The sequence below is a fragment of the Petaurus breviceps genome, unplaced genomic scaffold (genome assembly GCF_028583685.1).
Source record: "Petaurus breviceps papuanus isolate PSGF00001 unplaced genomic scaffold, PetGlider_PUasm1.0 90625, whole genome shotgun sequence".
NCBI lineage: Eukaryota > Metazoa > Chordata > Mammalia > Diprotodontia > Petauridae > Petaurus > Petaurus breviceps.
This window is the reverse complement of record NW_027187289.1, coordinates 2,892,858-2,910,820: the sequence shown is the minus strand read 5'-3', so window position 1 is coordinate 2,910,820 and position 17,963 is coordinate 2,892,858. Positions and strand designations below refer to the sequence as shown.

Below are 17,963 nucleotides of genomic sequence, written 5' to 3'. Positions count from 1 at the left end.
TAGCTAATATTTCTAGACTGTTTCCACATCCTAAGTACTATGTTCCAGTCCAACTGGCCTATTTGTGGTTGACTGTGCACAACACCTTGCCTTCTGCCTTGGGACAGGCTGCCTGCCGTGCCAGGACTGCCCTCCCCCTCTTTCCCTCACTCTCTCTCTGCCTTTAAGAATGCCAGATCTCTTTAAGACTCACTTCAACGGAGTTCAGCTTCCTAAGCAGGCCCTTCCTCTGGCTTCAGCTGCTTGTGCTTTCATCCCTCTGATATTACTCTGTGGCTGTATTTACTTATCTGTGGACAAGTGGTTTCTTCTTGAGCAGAAGTTAGGACCCCAAGAGAGGTTTTTGTCTTTCTATCCCAAGCATGGTCCCCGGACTACATGAAGTACATAATAAATGATTGCTGAATTAGAGAAAGCAGTTTCTTTTTCCAGCAGTTTTTACAGTCTAGTCTAGAAGTAACCAAGGATGCTGGCAATGGCACGATAGGACAGAGGTGTCAAATTTACTGTTTGTAGCCCTCAAAACTCCTGAGTGTGGCCCAAACCAGATTAAACAAATAAGAATACAATCCAACAGAGATAATGTTAATTTGTGTTTTCTTAAGTCAATATGCCTACATTTGAGCTCAACACCACTGTCATGGGATATGCTTTCAGGTTCTAGTCAAAATGTCAAAAACTGCTGGAGGTGTGACACTGTTGCTTCAAAGGCTAGGCTCCCCAATGAAGGTCTCTTTGGAAGTGTCTGCATTGGAGATGTGATGGACACAGGAATGTAGGTAAAAGTTCTTTGTGCTTAGTCTACACAGTGACTATCAACACTACACAGGGAAGGCAATATCAAAGCATTATTGTGATAATGATCTACAGTAGTTGTAGGCTATTATTTAGCCAAACACATTTCAAAATTTATCAAGCTTTTCTCATACTTGCCAGCACATAACAGGAATCCAAACTGCAATGCTAGGGGCTGCTGTTTTAAAAAAAAAAAATTGATCAAGATCGCCACATTTCCCTTTCAGGTGCTGAAAATCACTTTCCCTCTGTAGGGGTGCACTCAGGCTAAAATTACCTGCTCCTCGGAAACCTCAAGGGGTGGTACTGCTGCTTCTTGTTCAGACTGTCGAACATCTCGAGCATTTGCATTCCGCCTCTGCCGTATATGAGGAAAAAACCGATTCCAATTAATTCTCCCACCCTAAAAAGAGATCAGACATACACTGTTATAATAAAAAAAGAATAAGACCATCTTACTATTTAGACTGTCTCTATCATAAACCCAAACAAAATAGCAAGTTATGAAATATACAGCATGTTTACTTTCATGCAAGGAACAAAAATTCTAGAGTAATACAGTATATTTTTCAATCAGTATGACATGGTAACAAAGAATACTATCACTCAATAGGTAATTCAAGCTATCTAATATGGTTTTAGAATTCAATCAGAGATATAAATTCACACATTCATGTTTTCAGCTCCTCTATCTACTGACTCTGTTCCCTGCTCAATCTTACTGTTAGTGATCTAGGCCTCAAATGTGATCAGGAAAAAGGGGCAAAAATGTAAAGGAGGTCTAGGTTGTTATGAAAAAGATACAGGTATAGAAAATTAGGAGCCACTGTAATTTTCTTTGGCAGTTTTTGAAAATTTATACTATTATTATTTCCATTTTTATTTGGAAACTAAATTCTAAACTCTGTATGATTCCAATCTTAGTACATGAGTAGCGGAAGCAAATAGTCACCATAACAAGTAGGCCAAAGAAGCTTAGAAACCGAATCAGCTAATAAACACTTAATCTTGCTAAACAAATGGAAATGAGAGCCAACACTGTTTTGGAATACAAATTCATTTCAAAACATTATGGAATAGGTTGATGATGGATTATAGGCAGTACTGCTTTGCTAGACGCTGAAAAGTTGTTAAGGTGACAATGAGCTTGTAAAGAGCCTGATTTGAGACCATACAGTAAGCCAGATCATCCTTAGATCATCTATCAATGAAGTTGAAAGGATAACAAATACTTGGAAAACAAAGCAGATTTGCTGGCATTTTTATAAGTGATCTAATCTTGCCAGTAATGACAATGAAACCAGGACCTTTTATTCCACCATATCTCAGTATTCAAGTACTATGATTACAGTGTCCAAGTGATATGAAAAGTGACAATGGCAGCTGGGAGGAGCAGATGAACTTTACCAAATATACACAGAAGAAATCTGAGTTGGAGGTGACATAATTTTAAAATCACTTATGAACAAATTCATAATGAATCAAGTATTTATTAAGCCCCTACTAGTGCCAGGTAATGTGCCAAATGAAAAAAACCTCTACTGTCACTGAGCTTACATTCTAATGGAGGTAACAGGTAAATACATACAGCCCAAACGTAACATTAATATGTAAAATATATAAAATAAAATATTTTATATATATGTATACACACAAAATAGTTAAGAGGGGACATTAGTGGTTGAGCAGATTAGGAAAGGCTTCATGCACAAGATGGCACCTGGGCTGCATTTTAAAGGAAGAGAAGGACTGTGAGCTGGAGACAAGGGGAGTGGGCATGAGAAGCATGGGGGACGGCCGGGACAAAGGCAGAGACAGGGTCTAGAGTGCTGTGTGGGAGGAACACAGACAGGGACAATTTGGCTGTACTGGACTATATGCCATGAGACAAGGAATAATGAACAACGAGGTTGGAAATATAAGTTGGAGCCAGGTTGTGGAAATCTTTAAAAGTTAAATATAGTCGTTCAGATGTTATCCTACAGGGCAGCTGGAAGTCACTGGAGCTGTCTGAGTAGGAGAGCCACACAGTCAGATCTAAGGTGAAGAAAATTATCTTGGCAGCGGTGTGTAGGATGGACTGGAGTAGGAAGAGACTTCAGGCAGGAGGACCTTAGGAGGTGAGGAGGGCCTGAACTTAGTGGTAGCTATGTGAGTGGAGAAAAGGGTCAGAGATGAGAGATGTTGTGAGGGAAGAAATGGCAAGATATGGCAACCAATCAGATATGTGGAGTGAGGAAAAGTGAAAAAAATGCTGAGATTACATTATACTATAAGGATGGTGATACCTTCAACAAAAAAACAGGGACGTTTGAAAGAGGGGAAGGCTTAGGAGGAAAGATAAACTTGGTTTTAGATATGCAGAGATCTTAAAGAAAGGAAGATTCTAAAAGAGTGGACCTCATCATGGATGGTACTATTATTACTGTTGTTATCTTTTTTTGAAGACCAAGAAGGCATCAACAAGTCACCAATATTTGCTCATTACTATAAAATCCTTTTGAGAATTATCATTGACGATATCAGTGATGAAAGGGTGAAAAGGGTGGACGTAAAAATTAGGAGGCAATTTTCTACAATAAACCTATAGCCTCACCATTACATGATTGAAAGGCAGTGAGAATATGAGAGCCTGCTGTGTCAAATGTTTGCTTGTCACAAATTCGTGTCTGATTTACAAGAACAAAACGTAGCCTTTAAAGGCTCTCCCCAAACGAGATGTGCTCTTTGCATGTGGAATTCAAGACTAAGGACAGAGCTGTTCAGGAGCTAACCTTTCCCAATTATTTGCTGTGTATCTACATCAAATAGTGTAAGAAGGAGACATATGCTCACGAATGTATTTACCAGCGTCATGGAGTTTCAGGACATTGAGATGTTATTAGGTTGAGGAAAGATGGATACAGAGGTTTTGTTGTTGTTATTTTTTTTGTGAAGACTCCTCACATGTCATCATGGGGATAGCTGGAAAGAAGGGGCAAGGAATGACAATTCTGTGATAAAATATATAGGGGCCGTAGGAAGGAGGATTGAGGAGTCTTGTATGCAAGCTAGTGGTGGCTGAGAGTTAACTTTGGGCACAGCGAGTGCTAGATTGTGGAAGGAAAGGCAGTGGTTGTGGTGAATAGGTGCACTGGGCATGTGTCTTGGCTTAAGAACAAAGAAGAAGGCTATGACAGCAAGTGCGGAGGCTGGGAGCCCACAGTTCCTGATACGCATTTTGGTTTAACAGTAGAGAGTGAGAAAAGGGTTGGTGTAGAGGTGGCAGTTGCAATGAATATGTGTTTCAGGCATGTTTTTCAGCACAAATTCAGAGGGGTATGTTTGGCCAAGCACTGTATACTTTAGAAGCGTGTTTCAGTGTAACAGTTGAATATGGGAATGGGTGGAGACTTAGAATCTATGGGCTCTAACCTATGGTCATTTTGATGTGTGGGTATATACATGGTTATCTGCTTAGGTCAGCACTTGTAGTTTGGTTGCTTGTTCCCCCACCAACATTCCAGGGCAGAGCAGTCATTGTTGATAAAAACTGTGAGACCAGATCTTCTCTAGTCCATCTGAATCTAAAGCCTGACTGCGCTAATGCTATATTGTGGCAGATCACTAACTAAACGCCAAGCTGACTGAGATACGGCTCCTGCGGAACCTTAAAAGGACCGCCACATTCCCTGCCTGCCCCCATATACTGCTACTCTACTCTTTTTTTTTTTTTTTAAGCAATCGGGGTTAAGTAACTTGCTCAAGGTTACACGGCCAGGTATTTCTGGGTGGGTGCTAAGTGTCTGAGCCCGGGATTCAATCCCCAGGTCATCCCGACACTGGAGCCGGTGCTCTTACTCACTGAGCCACCTGGCCGCCCCTAAGCAATTGGGGTTAAGTAACTTGCTCAAGGTTACACGGCCAGTTATTGCTGGGTGTGGTGCTGAGTATCTGAGCCTGGATTTGATCCAGGTCATTCCGACACTGGAGCCGGTGCTCTTACTCGCTGAGCCACCTGGCCGCCCCTCAGCAATTGGGGTTAAGTAACTTGCTCAAGGTTATAAGGCCAGGTGTTTCTGGGTGGGTGCTAAGTGTCTGAGCCCGGGATTTGATCTCCAGGTCTTCTCAACACTGGAGCCGGTGCTCTTACTCGCTGTGCTACCTGGCTGTGCCCTCCTACTCTACTCTTAAAATAAAATGCACACCAAGATGGATACCCAGTCTCTGAGCTCACACACCACCAAAACATATTCAGTACAACCATGACCTTTCTAAACGTTTTAATACTGCCCTCAGGTTGGTTTCCAACAAGTCCACACTATACCAACTCTCTACCTACTTCTTGATATTCCTACATATTCCTTTTAGAAATGCAATCCGTCCCTCACATTTCTAGTCATTTTCGGAAAGGCATCAAGTAGGGAAGGAATATCTGCTTGTCTATGTCTTCCTTTCTCAGCCCTGCAGCATCTACCAATATGGAAGATATCTTGGGCTGACAGTATGGAGAAAAGAAATTCTATAGGTACACTTGTTTGTGGGTGATGATATTCTGCTGTTTTCATTAAGCAATGGAACATTACAGTGCCTCTTCAAAGAGATCTAGTGCAGGGGAAAAGACCTTCAATTTGGAGGCAGAGGATCTGGGTTTGAATTGGTGCTCTGTTAATATAACCTGTGAGACCCTGGGCAAAATCATGTAATCTCTCTGGGCTTTATCTATAAAATGAAGGGACTGGACTACATGACTTCAAAGAACTTTTCTGGATCTAAATCTATATTCTTATGATAGTAACTCAAAAAAGATTCATGTAATAATACACACTGGAAGAACAAAGTGGATAAAGGATACATTGCTCAGATTGAGCCTGAAGCTACAATTTAGCTCGCTGAATAAGTTTATCAATACAGATTTTTTCTTTTTATATTTTTTCTTTTATATATATTTACATATGAATATATGTTTATTTTTATTTCTATACTGACCATGTCCAAAAACATACACCTCATTCTGCATTCTGAGTCCTCCACCTTTCTATCAGGAGGTAGGTAGCATGTTTCATCATCAGTGTTCTCGAATTGTGGTTGGTCATTATGCTGATCCTCATGCTTTCAAAGTTGTGTATAAATTGCTTTTCTGATTCTCTTTACTTCAGTGCACTGAATCACATAAACCTTTCCAGGTTTCTTTGAAACTACCCCTTTTATCATTTCTTACATCACAACAATATTCCATCCCAAAACTTGTTTAGTCATTCCCCAATTCCCCACCATGGCCCCCTTCCCCACCCACATTCCCATTCTTGTCCCCTCAAAAAGAGCTATAAATATTTTTGGACATCCTTAACAGTTTGTTTTGTTTAGGACTAATGCCATCCTTGATCTATCCTCCATATAATTCCCCCTTCTCTTCCTATTTCCTTGTTGAGTGAAATGTATCTCTATGCCCAACTCTTTGTGTGTGTGTGTTTACCTGGAAGCTCTGAATATTGGCTATAATATTTTCTGGAATTTTCATTTTGGGAGGTGTCTAGTAGACTATTTCTATTTACATTTTGTCCTTTGGTTCTAAAGAGATCTGGGCAGTTTTCTTTTAAGATTTTTTTTAAAAATATGTCTATTAAGACTCTTTTTTTGTTAATGGGGTTGGTCTAATTATTCTTAGATCAGTTGTTTTTACCATGATATACTTTATAGTTTCTTCTGTTTTTCAGTCTTTTGACTGTTTTACTATTTCTTGTTTCATGGAGTCATTGGCTTCTATTTAGTTTATCGTAATTTTCAGGGAATTTGTGGTCTGGGCAAGGTTTTGTCCTTTTTGTACCAAACTGTTAATTCCCTTTCCAATTCTTTCTTCCATAGCTCTCATTTCTTTTCTATTTTCCTCCTCCAGTAATCTAATCTGATTTATAAAAGCACTTTAAAGTATTTTTAAAATTCTTGTTTCATCTCTTCTAGGAATTCTAGTTGAATATGTGCCCAACCTACATTTTCTTTGAGGCTTTGTTTGTAGGCATTTTTGAGTTACTCTTTTCTTCTGGTTTTGTATCTTGAGCATCTCTGTCACCATAATAATGTCTTATGGTGGGATTCTTTTTCTGTTTGCTCATTCTTCCAGCCTTACTTCTTGATTCTGGATTTGACATTAGGACCTGGCTCTGTGCCCTTCTGGAGGGAAGGCAGAGGATGGTCTTGCTGCTGCTTTCTTGGGGGGTACTGAGTGTTGTGTTATTCCAGTATCTCAGAGGCAGAGGACCTGCCAGCCTTTAGTGCTTCCAAAGGATCTAGGGCAAAGTCTGATCATTACTCCTAGTTTGAACCCTGCCAATTTCTGGACATGGGTTTGGGTCTGAGCAACAGTAAAATGTTGCTGGATTCAGCCACTATCAGCTGTCTAAGAGGGTTTGCTGATTCTGAGTGGCAGAAATGTAGGCTCCTTTTTGTTCTGGAGTTACTGTCCTGATTATACCTCTACAGGCTTCAGATGGGCTAAAAACTGGAACTAAGCCTATACTCTGTGCCTGGAATCTGAGCCACACTGCTGTTATTTTCATCTGAATTTGTTCCTCACTTGGTACATAGCCCAGAGGCTGTGATCACTTATTCCTGGGCATAGGCTGTCTTTTCTGTCCACCCTGGATCTGTGACCCAGAACTGGCTCGTAAGTGACAAAGCTGCCAGTTACCTACTCCCAGTAGCATCCCACTAAAAGTCTTGTACTTCCTCTTGTCTTGGTGGTTGGGGTACCAGAATGTATTGTTATTAACAGGTGTGCTCCTTTCTGGCCAGACCCCATCCCCAGTGATTGTAGGCCTCTTATTCTTTGTCCCTCTCTAGATATGGGCTGGACAGGTGATGCACTTTATTGAATTTCCCTTTTAGGAACTGGTCTATATATTCCGGATCTCTTTGGAATTGGGAGGCAGGGTTTTGAGTGAAGAAGGGCTGTATTGCATCCTGCTGCTCTGCTATCTTGGCTCTACTTTCCAGGATATAGACTTTAGAAAGGGACTACAGACAGATAACTGAGTCCAATTTTGAACCAAAGGAGATCAGATTGGATGGTACTTGGGAAACTGCAGCATTTTTAATGATCTCAAGCTGGTCACTGCAGTTAAACCCCATTTTAAAACATCAATAATATCCTGGTGAGGCTATAGAACTATGAATCTTGGAATACCATGATCCCTGAAGAATAAAAATTGCAGGTAATCCAACAGTCCATGGAAAAATGTACAGTTGGTGTAAACAGGCTTTAGCATACTGTGAATGGTGATATACCTTCAAGAAATGGCACAAAAGACACCTTTAGGAACATGTATGATCAGAGAAAGAGGTAGATGGATCATACAGCGGGAATAGCACATAATAATGGCAGCCTGAACACTAATATATCCACGAAATATTAAAAGGACTAGGAGAAGGCCTCCTGTGCATTGGCAGATCTTCTGAAAATTTTATAAAAAGATGCTAACAAAAATCATATGTATGAGAAGGTAAGATGGACTGGAATCTGTACCAATCTGTACCATCATTAATCTACTGAAGAAAGAAAGTAAGTGCTAAGTATTTTCAGCCCAAGCAAGAGCAAGCATGTCTGGACCAGGAGAGAGGATATATCGTGGGATACTCTAAAAGTGGGAAAAAATTCTTAGAAAAATGCTCCATGATCAATTTTAGACAGTTTAAGGATAATTAAAAGTCAATTGTAGCACAATTCCTTGCTTACCTTATATCACCTCTATAAGTTTGAAAAAAAATCAATTTATTTATAGCTAGAAAAGCACACACTTGAAAAATTAGGAGGAAGTTTATTTGTAATTAAATTGTCAAGGTAGAGTTTTTTTAAAAGCATGCCTTTAGAGAGTTGATAACAGCCTCCTTAAATTTTATAATGTAAAATCTTAACTACATTTGTGACAGTAAGAAAATGCTTTAAAAGCAGAAAGTTTTATAAATACTAATTCTAAGATGTTTTTGGCATCGTTCTCCTTTTTTGCAGGGTTTAATATGGACTTGCCATCTGTCTCCACAAACAGGAAACATTTCCTTCACTTTGTCTTTTTTAAATGCAATAACCACATATTTAAAAAATGGAAAAAGGAAACCACTTGCATTTTAAACAGTGATCAACCAGAAAGCTTGTTTTGCATGTTTAATATACTTTTTAGGATTCTAAACAGTCATTTTCATGATGTCTAAATTAGACATGAAATTTTCTAATGAAATAAAGGACTCTTGAAAAACATGCCTATTTGAACTCCTTGAAAATAAAACTTCAAATTGAGAAGCATCCCAATTCTAGTACGGTATGTGAACCACAAAGCTGACCAAAGAGAAGCTGACAAGGAACATGAAAAAGGTATACAGAAAATTTCAAAGGCCTTTTGAGGTCAAACACAACATTTATAGTAAGCTAGCACATGGCATTTTGTCAACCAACCAACCAATCAATCAATGTTAAGTGCTTGCTATGTGTCTAGTACTACTAGGTATTAAGGAGGAAACATGGAAGTGTAAGATATGACTCATGCCCATGGGGAATTTATAATCTACCTCAGGGGCCAAGATTTACACACAAGAAACAAAGAAGATAAGACAGAGCATAATTAAGTACAAAATATGTAGTCAAAGTTTTAAATGCTACTGCAGTTAGAAGATGAGAGGGATCAATATGGGCTGGGATACCTGAGGGGAGCTTCATAGAGCAACTGAGACTTGAGATGAGTTTTGAAGGCTGAATAGGATTTAGAGGGCAGAAAAAAAAGAGGAAGGCATTCTAGGAAGTGTGAAGAGTTTTAGCAAAAACAGGAAACTGAAAATAAGCATAGTATATGCTTATCACAGTTAGGAGGCAGATGACTGGAACAGAGAAGGTTTGTGTAAGGGACTTGTGGGAAACAGGAATGGAAACTGTGGCTTATTAGAAAAAACATTTAATTTGGAGTCAAAGGATTTGGGTGTGAATCTTGGCTCTACCATTTACTAGCAAAGAAACCTTGAGCAAGTAATTTCATTTCTTTGAGCCTTGGTTTGTTCATCTATAAAATGGGGATAGCAATATCTACCTTCCAGTGTTGTTATGAGGAAAACAGTCTGTAAAACTCAAAGAGCTCTATAAATATGAGACATCACTGGTTTTGAAGAGGGCCATGACATCAGGGAGATGACATGACTTTCACTTGACTCTGATTTGAGTGAGGGAGGGCTGTACAAGGTCACCAGCCTCACTTTCTCCTCCAGAGCCGTGTGGGTCCAGTGGACAGATATTCATCAGGACGCCTGGAGATGACTCAGGATGCAATGAGTCTAGCCATGTCACCCCTTCTGCCCTCAATAAACTCCACCGGCTTCCTATTACCTCCAGAATAAATGATAAAATCCCCTTTTTGGCTTCACAACCTAGTCCCTTGTTATCTTTCCAACATTCCAATATTATGCTTTCCTCCCCTCTGCATATTCTACAATTCAACACTGCCCTTCTTCCTTTTACTTTCACAGGACACTCTATCTCCTGACTGTATTTTCAGTTGCTTTCCTCTATGCCTGGAATTCTCTCCCAAATTCACTCACAAGTCAAGACATCACCGATGCCCACCTCTGCCCTCTGGCTTCCCTGGCTTGCTTCGGATCAGCCTGAATCCGGGGTCCCATCCCAGCCCTGCCCTATGCCTTCCCTCTCAGATTCCCTCGAACACATCTGGTCTGTACACAGCTGTCTATTTCTGTCTCCCCCATTGGAATGTGGGCTCCTTAAAGGCAAGGCCCACATTTTTGCTTTTCTTTGTATCACCAGTGCTTAGCACAGTGCCTATAACTTAGCAGGTGCTCAAGAAATACTTTTTGATTAATTATAGGTCCTTCTTATATGAGGATGAGGGTTTTTAAATGGAGTTTACAGATTTCCTAAAGGTCCTATGGATAGATTCCACGGGATCTGTGCACTTGGATTGGAGAAAAATTATACCTTTTTTCACTAATTTTCCCTAATTTTTCACTAATATCTCACTAAAACTTAGCATTTACTTCAATTATTTAAAAACATTATTCCAAGAAGGGGGGATAGGCTTCACCAAACTTCCAGAAGGGTCGATGACACAAAAGGTTTAAGAACCACTGCAATGACAGGAGTCTGCTAATTACTGAACTCTAGCACTCGGATAAAGTAATGCCAAATATCTAGTAAGCATACTAATAATTAAAGGCTTACAAAGTGCTTTACATGCTAGCTCATTTGATACTCAAAACATCCTTGTAATGTGGCTGCTGTTACTACTCCCATTTTACAAATGAGGAAACCAAGACAGAGAAGCTAAGTAACTTGCTCAGGATCACACAGCTAGTAAGTGTAAGAAGTAGAATTTGAACTCAAGTCTTCCTGACTTCAAGTCCAACACTATCTATGGCATGAACTGGCTTCCCCCTGAAAGCAGTGGTCTCCAATTTTTCTTTTTGGTGGTTCACCTATCACTTAAAACTTTTAAGCATGCATTTCTAATTTGTGTATATTTACTTGTTCATATATTATATACGTGTATTACTAATGACTAATTATCTTATAAGGTGATCTGAGGGAGAGAGGATGGGGGTAGAATTTTTCCAATAGTGAGAGTCTGCCCAACAGCTTTGGATAATTTAGGACATAACTGTCCTGAGAGGTGACGGAAGGCTCAACGAGGGAACTGGAAGTTTGCATAGCAGACCAAAGGGGCACAACGCTGGGGCAAAAGTTAGGTAAGGTTGTGCTGGAAGTAAGTCCTATGACTGGCTATCAATCGTAGCGAGGCTGGTCTACAGTCTGCAAATGGCAGATGCCACACTCCCTCTGAGGTCAGGCCAAGCCTAGCCCTTCTCCTGGGGAAGACGATAGCCTTTCATTTTGAAGACCACTGACTTGGAGAACTGTGGGCGTGGGCATCTTCAGGGACAGAGCCTATGGAACAAACAACGGACAATATGTGGAAGCATTCAGTGGTGAGAGCGATCAGAGCATGGAGAAGTCAGAGCTGGAACAATTAGAGAACTAAGGACTTCAACTGCAGCAGGTACGGAGGAGAGGAGACAACTCTCAGTAAGCTGACAAGACTGCTGGGTTTTTTCAGAGGCAATCAGACTATATCTTTAGCCAATTCAGATCTGTTTCCCTGGTAAAGGTGAAGTAAAAGGGTTTCTTTACTCCCAGACTTAACAGAGAGGATAAACTGTTCTTCCTTAAGAGGATGGAAGAAACAATCTAACAGAAAAAGATTCTGAAGACACTCTATTCCGCCTTATATAAGACTCACGTGTTACGACATAGTTCTCTTTATTAAACTACAGATTCTCTGAAGGGAAGGACTATTTTATTTTTTCATCTTTGTTTCACCAGTACAAGATACAACGGCCTTTCACATAGTAGACACTTAATAAATGTTGTCAAATGATCGCTTTCTTCCAAAATTTGAAGGCCTGTCATTAGGAAAAGGAACCAAAACTGTCTTAACGGCAATAACAACAAACATTTAATAAGTATTTACTATGTGCTAGGCATTGTGCTAAGTGCTGGGGATATAAATATAGGCAGAAAGAAAGACAGTCAGTAGGCTAAAGGAGCCTACATCCCAATGAGAGAAAACACATAAAAGGGAGCTGAAAGGGAGGGAAGGGCATGGCGAATGAAGGTAGAGAAAGTCCTGTGGGGAATAATGAGTGCAAATGCCCAAAGGGTTATAAAACTGTGCATACCCTTTGACCCAGCAATGTCACTACTGGGTCTGTACCCCAAAGAGATCAAAGAAAAAGGAAAAGGACCTATTGTACAACTATATTTATGGCAGTGGCAAACAACTGGAAAATTGAGGGGATGCCCATCAACAGGGAATGGCTGAACAAGCTGTGGTATGACTGTGACGGAATACTACTGTATTAGAAGAAATGACAAGCAGGATGCTTTCAGAAAAACCTGGGAAGATTTACTTGAACTGGTGAAAAGTGAAATGAGAAGAAACAGGAGAATATTGTGCACAGTAACAGCAATACTGTATGATGATCAACTGTGAATAACTTAGCTATTCTCAGCAATAACAATGATCCAAGAAAATCCCAAAGGACTTATGATGAAAAAAGCCATTTACCTCCAGAGAAAGAACTGATGAAGTCTGAATGCAGACTGAAGCATAATTTTCTTTTTACTTTATTATTATTGGGGATTTTTTTGGTCTGTGTTTTCTTTTGCAGCATAGCTAATATGAAAATGCTTTGCATGACTGCACATGTATAACCTTTATCAAACTGCTTGTTTTCTCAAGGGAGGGCTAGGGAAGGGAGGGATTGAGAGGATTTGGAGCTCAAAATAAAAAAAAAAGTTTTTTTAAATTTTGTTCACATGTAATTGAGAAAAAAAATTTAAATAAGAGTAATGAGTGTAGGCTAGAAAAGGAATAAAGACATGGTCATCCTGGGCCAACTCCTAGAAAAAAAGGAACTAGTCAGTCAGAAGGAGAGGTCACAGGGGCAGAGAGTCCAAGGGTGGAATAGACTTCCATGGTGAGGAGGTTTCATGGCACAGGAGACAAAAGTCCTGTGGAGAGCTGCATAGTTAGGAATGAAGACGTGGTCCCAGGTGGTACAATCAGAAACAGCAGTTGTTTAAGTCAGGGGAAATCAGACAAAAGGAATATTTGGGCTCAGTTTATAGAAACAATGAGAGAGAGAGGTGTCTCAAAGAAAAGTTATAGTATGTAGTAAGTTGTCCTCTGAAGGCTTCAAATAGAAGTCTGATGACCACTTGTTAGCATGCAGACAAGGCTTTCTTTGCTTTGAGGAGTAATTGGGCTACCTGACCTCCAAGGTTTTGTCTAACTGACCTATGATTCTAGTGAGTGTTTAATAAACGTATGTTCTACTAAAGAATTAATAAAATCAGAAAGCACTCTAGATTCCTGAGCACACAAATGCACTGATAAAAACAATGTTTCAGAAAGATTAAAATAATTGTCCTGAACCATATCATAGGACAGAAAAAGTCAGATTTTTCTCTTTTTTTGAAAAAAAAAAAAAAAGACATCCTTATGCTCTTGGTTCTTAGGGACTGAGCATGTAAAAATACAGAAATATGTACTCCTACCAGTCATTCAGCTGCTCACAGTACAGTGACGTCAAGAAGAAGCGTACTTTTATTCAACTTAAAGGTTAAACCCTTCACTAATATACTGAAGTTGATAAGGCAGGGTTAAATGTTTTGATTTTTGCGCAGTTGTTTTCAGTCATGTTTCACTTCATGACCCCATTTAGAGTTTTCTTGGCAAAGACATTGGAGTGGCTTGCCATTTCCTTCTCCAGTTCGTTTTATAGATGAGGAAACTGATGCAAACAGGGTTAGGTGACTTGCCCAGGGTCACACAGCTAATAATGTCTAAGGCCAGGTTTTAAACTCAGGAAGATGAATCTCCCTGATTCCATGAAGGATGCTCTATCTACTGTGCTACCTTTTTACTTACTTTTTAAAGTAGTCCATGTAAAACCTGACTAGAAATGGAGTTTAAAAAAGAAACCCCACAAACAAAACCTTGAAACCAGATAGCATAAAATACATAGAGAGATCAATCAAAATTCATTATGTGCCAAACTGTATGTACTACATGCAGTTATGTGTAGAGTTCCAAAGGTATCAGGCATCACAGTAGTAGCAGAAACACTTCCCTTTAAGGAAGTGGGGAGATTGAACAAATGAATGTCACACAACAGAATCATGTAATTACACAGTGTTGAAAATCATTAATGAAATAACTGGTAATGTTACCTATAAAATTATCCTAATGAAGTCTAAAGCTTTTAAATTTAATTTAGCCATTAATACTCTTCGTGAAATAGAAAAAAAAACAATGTATTTTTGAACAGATTGACCACTGGCCTCAATTTTTGTCTGTAACAATGGGGAAAAAATGGAGACTGGGCAGCAACAGGGTGAGGAAACAATCACCAGGTCCTGTTGCCAATATCCTGTTCCCCCTTTCCTGTTCAATGCCACAACTTTATTCTGCATTGGGGGAGATTCCAACCACAGGTGCTAGGAGAGTGAAAAGCAAGCCCCAGACTTGTATAAATGAGTCTGCTTCATATATATGCTTCTAAATAGCTCTATTAAAAATATATATACTCCTTAAGAGATTTACCTACTATGAGTATAAAAGAACCTCTCTTCCCCCCACACACAAATTTTCTTACTTATAGAAAATCACTGTAAGAAATTTTTCTGACTAGTGTTGTTAGACACAAAGGCAGACTGATAGAGCAAGTTTATAGGTCTTGTAGTCAGTTCACAGAATCATAAAACATTAGACTTTCAAAAGATCTTAGAATCATCTAAGGTTGGGACCTTTTTGGGGGAAGGATTTTACAAAAAGGGAATGGGGATTGTGAATTGATTAGGACAACCTTCATCAAATGATTCTCCCCAGGCTAGTGAATGAAATTATGGAAGGTAACAGAGAAAACTAGGTGTTAAGGTCCTAAATAAAGTATAAAGAAATCTCTACACTCTGTACCCTTTTAAAAGATGTACAGAAATTTTTTCAGTTAAGCTCAATGAAGTAGAGGGTGGCTAGCCACTGGCTGACTGAAGGAATAGCCACACCTCTGATGGCTCTATAAAAAGAAAGACACTCTCTAGTAATTCAACTGAAGCAAGAGGAAGCTTTGAAAAGTCTGTGCCCTGGAGGTAAAAAGAGCTAGCTATGAAAAAGCGATCCAGTCTTTGAGAGAGTGTCATTCTTTGTCTCTTGAGGAGTAGGGACTGGTGGTTCTCTTTTTTCTTCCTCTTCCCTCCCAGCTCCCTCTTCCCCGCCCCCATAAGCCATGAAGTGGAAGGCTTGCCTAGTAAAAGATACCACACCCAAAAGGAAACTGGTCAAGTCAGTCAGGGTACAAGGCCAAAGGGGTTTTGTTTGTAGAAAGAGTGCTAACTCTGGCCATTGAGAGGTACAGACCAGGAAAGAACAGCTGAGCAATCTGCCCAGAAGAGATGCTGTGCAGAGGGGGAACAGCATGAGGACACTATAAGATGGAAAAGGACAAGTCCTAGCTAGCTGGGCTGTTTGTACTCCTTATGTGTGTGCCTCTCTGATAGGGTAAGTATGTGCCCAAGGTGTATTTATTAGAGGAGATGTCTTATAGCTATTGTTTTTATGTTTTACAATGCCATCTCAGTAAATGTCTTTGATTTAAGCTAACTGTACCAACTGGTTGACTATGGGAGCTTGAACTCACAAAGTATCCTGAACCTGGAGGCAGTTGTCCCCTGGGAATTGTGCCCATGAGTGTGACTGGGGGTGGAGAGTAAACTTATAGGGAGTGCTGTTACGAAAAATAAGTTTCACATCCATAACTTAGACTTATCCCCTCATTTTACAGACAAAGGAATTGGGACTATAGACATCGCAATGGTTAGATCTGACTCAGACTAGTCCCTATTTGTTGCTGGAATGAAACGAGACATTCACACTTCATTCAACAATTAAAAAAGGGAAGTCTACTTAGCCCTAACAAATAAAAGGCTACTCTACCACAAGGACACAGTAGCAGTTCAAAGATAAACATGGCCCCCTCACCTCCTTATGGAAGACAGTCTGATCAGCAAAGCAGGGTGTAGTGATTCCCATGGCTTCCGGATGTTGACTTCAACTCCATATGGGTGGGTCTTTTCAAGACCTTAGGTGACCAGGACCTGGTCAGAGATTTGTCAAAGACCACTAGAAAGCTATCAGGGGATGTAGCAGCTTGAACCTTAGTAGCCTGGGCCAATCAAGAACCAAAGAAAGCTTTGTTGCCATTGGGGGTGGGGGGGAAAACTAGCCTAATTCACATTCCAAGAGAGGAGGGAAACCACTGGTGCTCTCCTACTGAATTCTTCCTAAGGTCAAAAGTCAGTCTGCTTGCTAAAATTTGTTGCACATAGTGTCATGCTATCAAGTTCTCATCTGTACTGACCTTTGAGATGAGCTTCCTAAATTCTATGGTTCTCACAGATGTTCTAGAGAAGACAGATAAAAATCATTGGCTGAGAAGCGTACAGTCACCCTTGTGAGAGGGTGGGGAATCTTCTCTTTACTCAGAATGGTACCCTGCAGGACCACAAAGATGTACTGTGCTAGGGGAGCAAGACAGTTTTGGGAATGTTTTTCTGACATTTCCTTATTAAAAACTGTACCAATGTTAAGACTTATGCCTCCAACCTCATTCATGTTTTCTCAGTGATAACAACAAATTAATAAAATCTCATGAAACTAGCTCATATTCACCTTTCCTGTGGTGAAAAAAAAGAACAGAAAAAAAACCAAAAAGAACAATATAACTTTCTCAAGGTCACTCAATGAGGTATTATTCTAAGAGTGGGAATAGAATTTGTTCCTATCTTCCGGTTCTGAGTTTTGTCAAAAAGGTCAGTATTATATAGCACAAAAGCAAGGAGGCATCACAGTAATTTCTGAACATAGGCACTTATTAAGATAAAAAGCTTAGTTTATGTATCTTCATTTCACTTGCAGAGAAAAAGTTTTTCAGTCAGTTCCCATTTAATGTGCAGATTTTTATCAACTAAACATTCGTAATTTGTTCCACATCTGGAATCTATACAATTACCTACTGAGATAAAGAAAGGGTGTCATAAAAGACTTAACGTTACCTGTTCAGATCACTCTGTTGATAAGACAGTTTAATCAAATTGAAAGAAAAGTTTAAAAATAAAATTGAACTACAAAGCTATAGAGAGCATCTAAAAAGGAAAGTTGTGGGGAGTGTACAAGGCTGTCTTTAAGGTTATTTTGGTAAGGCGGGGTGTGGGACAGCTGGAGATGGGGCCTCCTAGGAGTCTGCACTAGGCTGGTTGCACAGGACAGGTTCTTCCATGTAGCGGCAATCAATGGCTCACTCTGAGCCATTAGAGCCTAAACAATGACCAAGTGAGGCCTGGGCTAAGACCTACTGTTGGTCAATCAATGTGAGCCAGAGTGATTTAGACTTAAGGTATGGTCCTTAAAAAAGAAATCTAGCTCTTAAAACCCAAGATGTCTTGCAAGGTTTCAGTGATCAAAATTCATATTCCAAGGGTATGATTCTCTACGTGGACAGAGAGAGAGGAGGAAGGGAAGAAGAGAAGGGAGAAAGGAAGGAAGGAAGGAAGGAAGGAAGGAAGGAAGGAAGGAAGGAAG

At 39.8% G+C, this 17,963-nt stretch overlaps 1 protein-coding gene across 1 annotated transcript in view; it reads right to left on the bottom strand.

Annotated features, from left to right (window-relative positions):
* The window catches only part of UBAC2 (UBA domain containing 2), a 259,982-nt gene that overhangs the window by 27,666 nt on the left and 214,353 nt on the right, over nt 1-17,963 (bottom strand). The window contains exon 8 of the mRNA XM_069064179.1: nt 1,073-1,198. Within this exon, the coding sequence (XP_068920280.1) occupies nt 1,073-1,198 (126 nt within the window). The remainder of the gene's footprint in view (nt 1-1,072; nt 1,199-17,963) is intronic.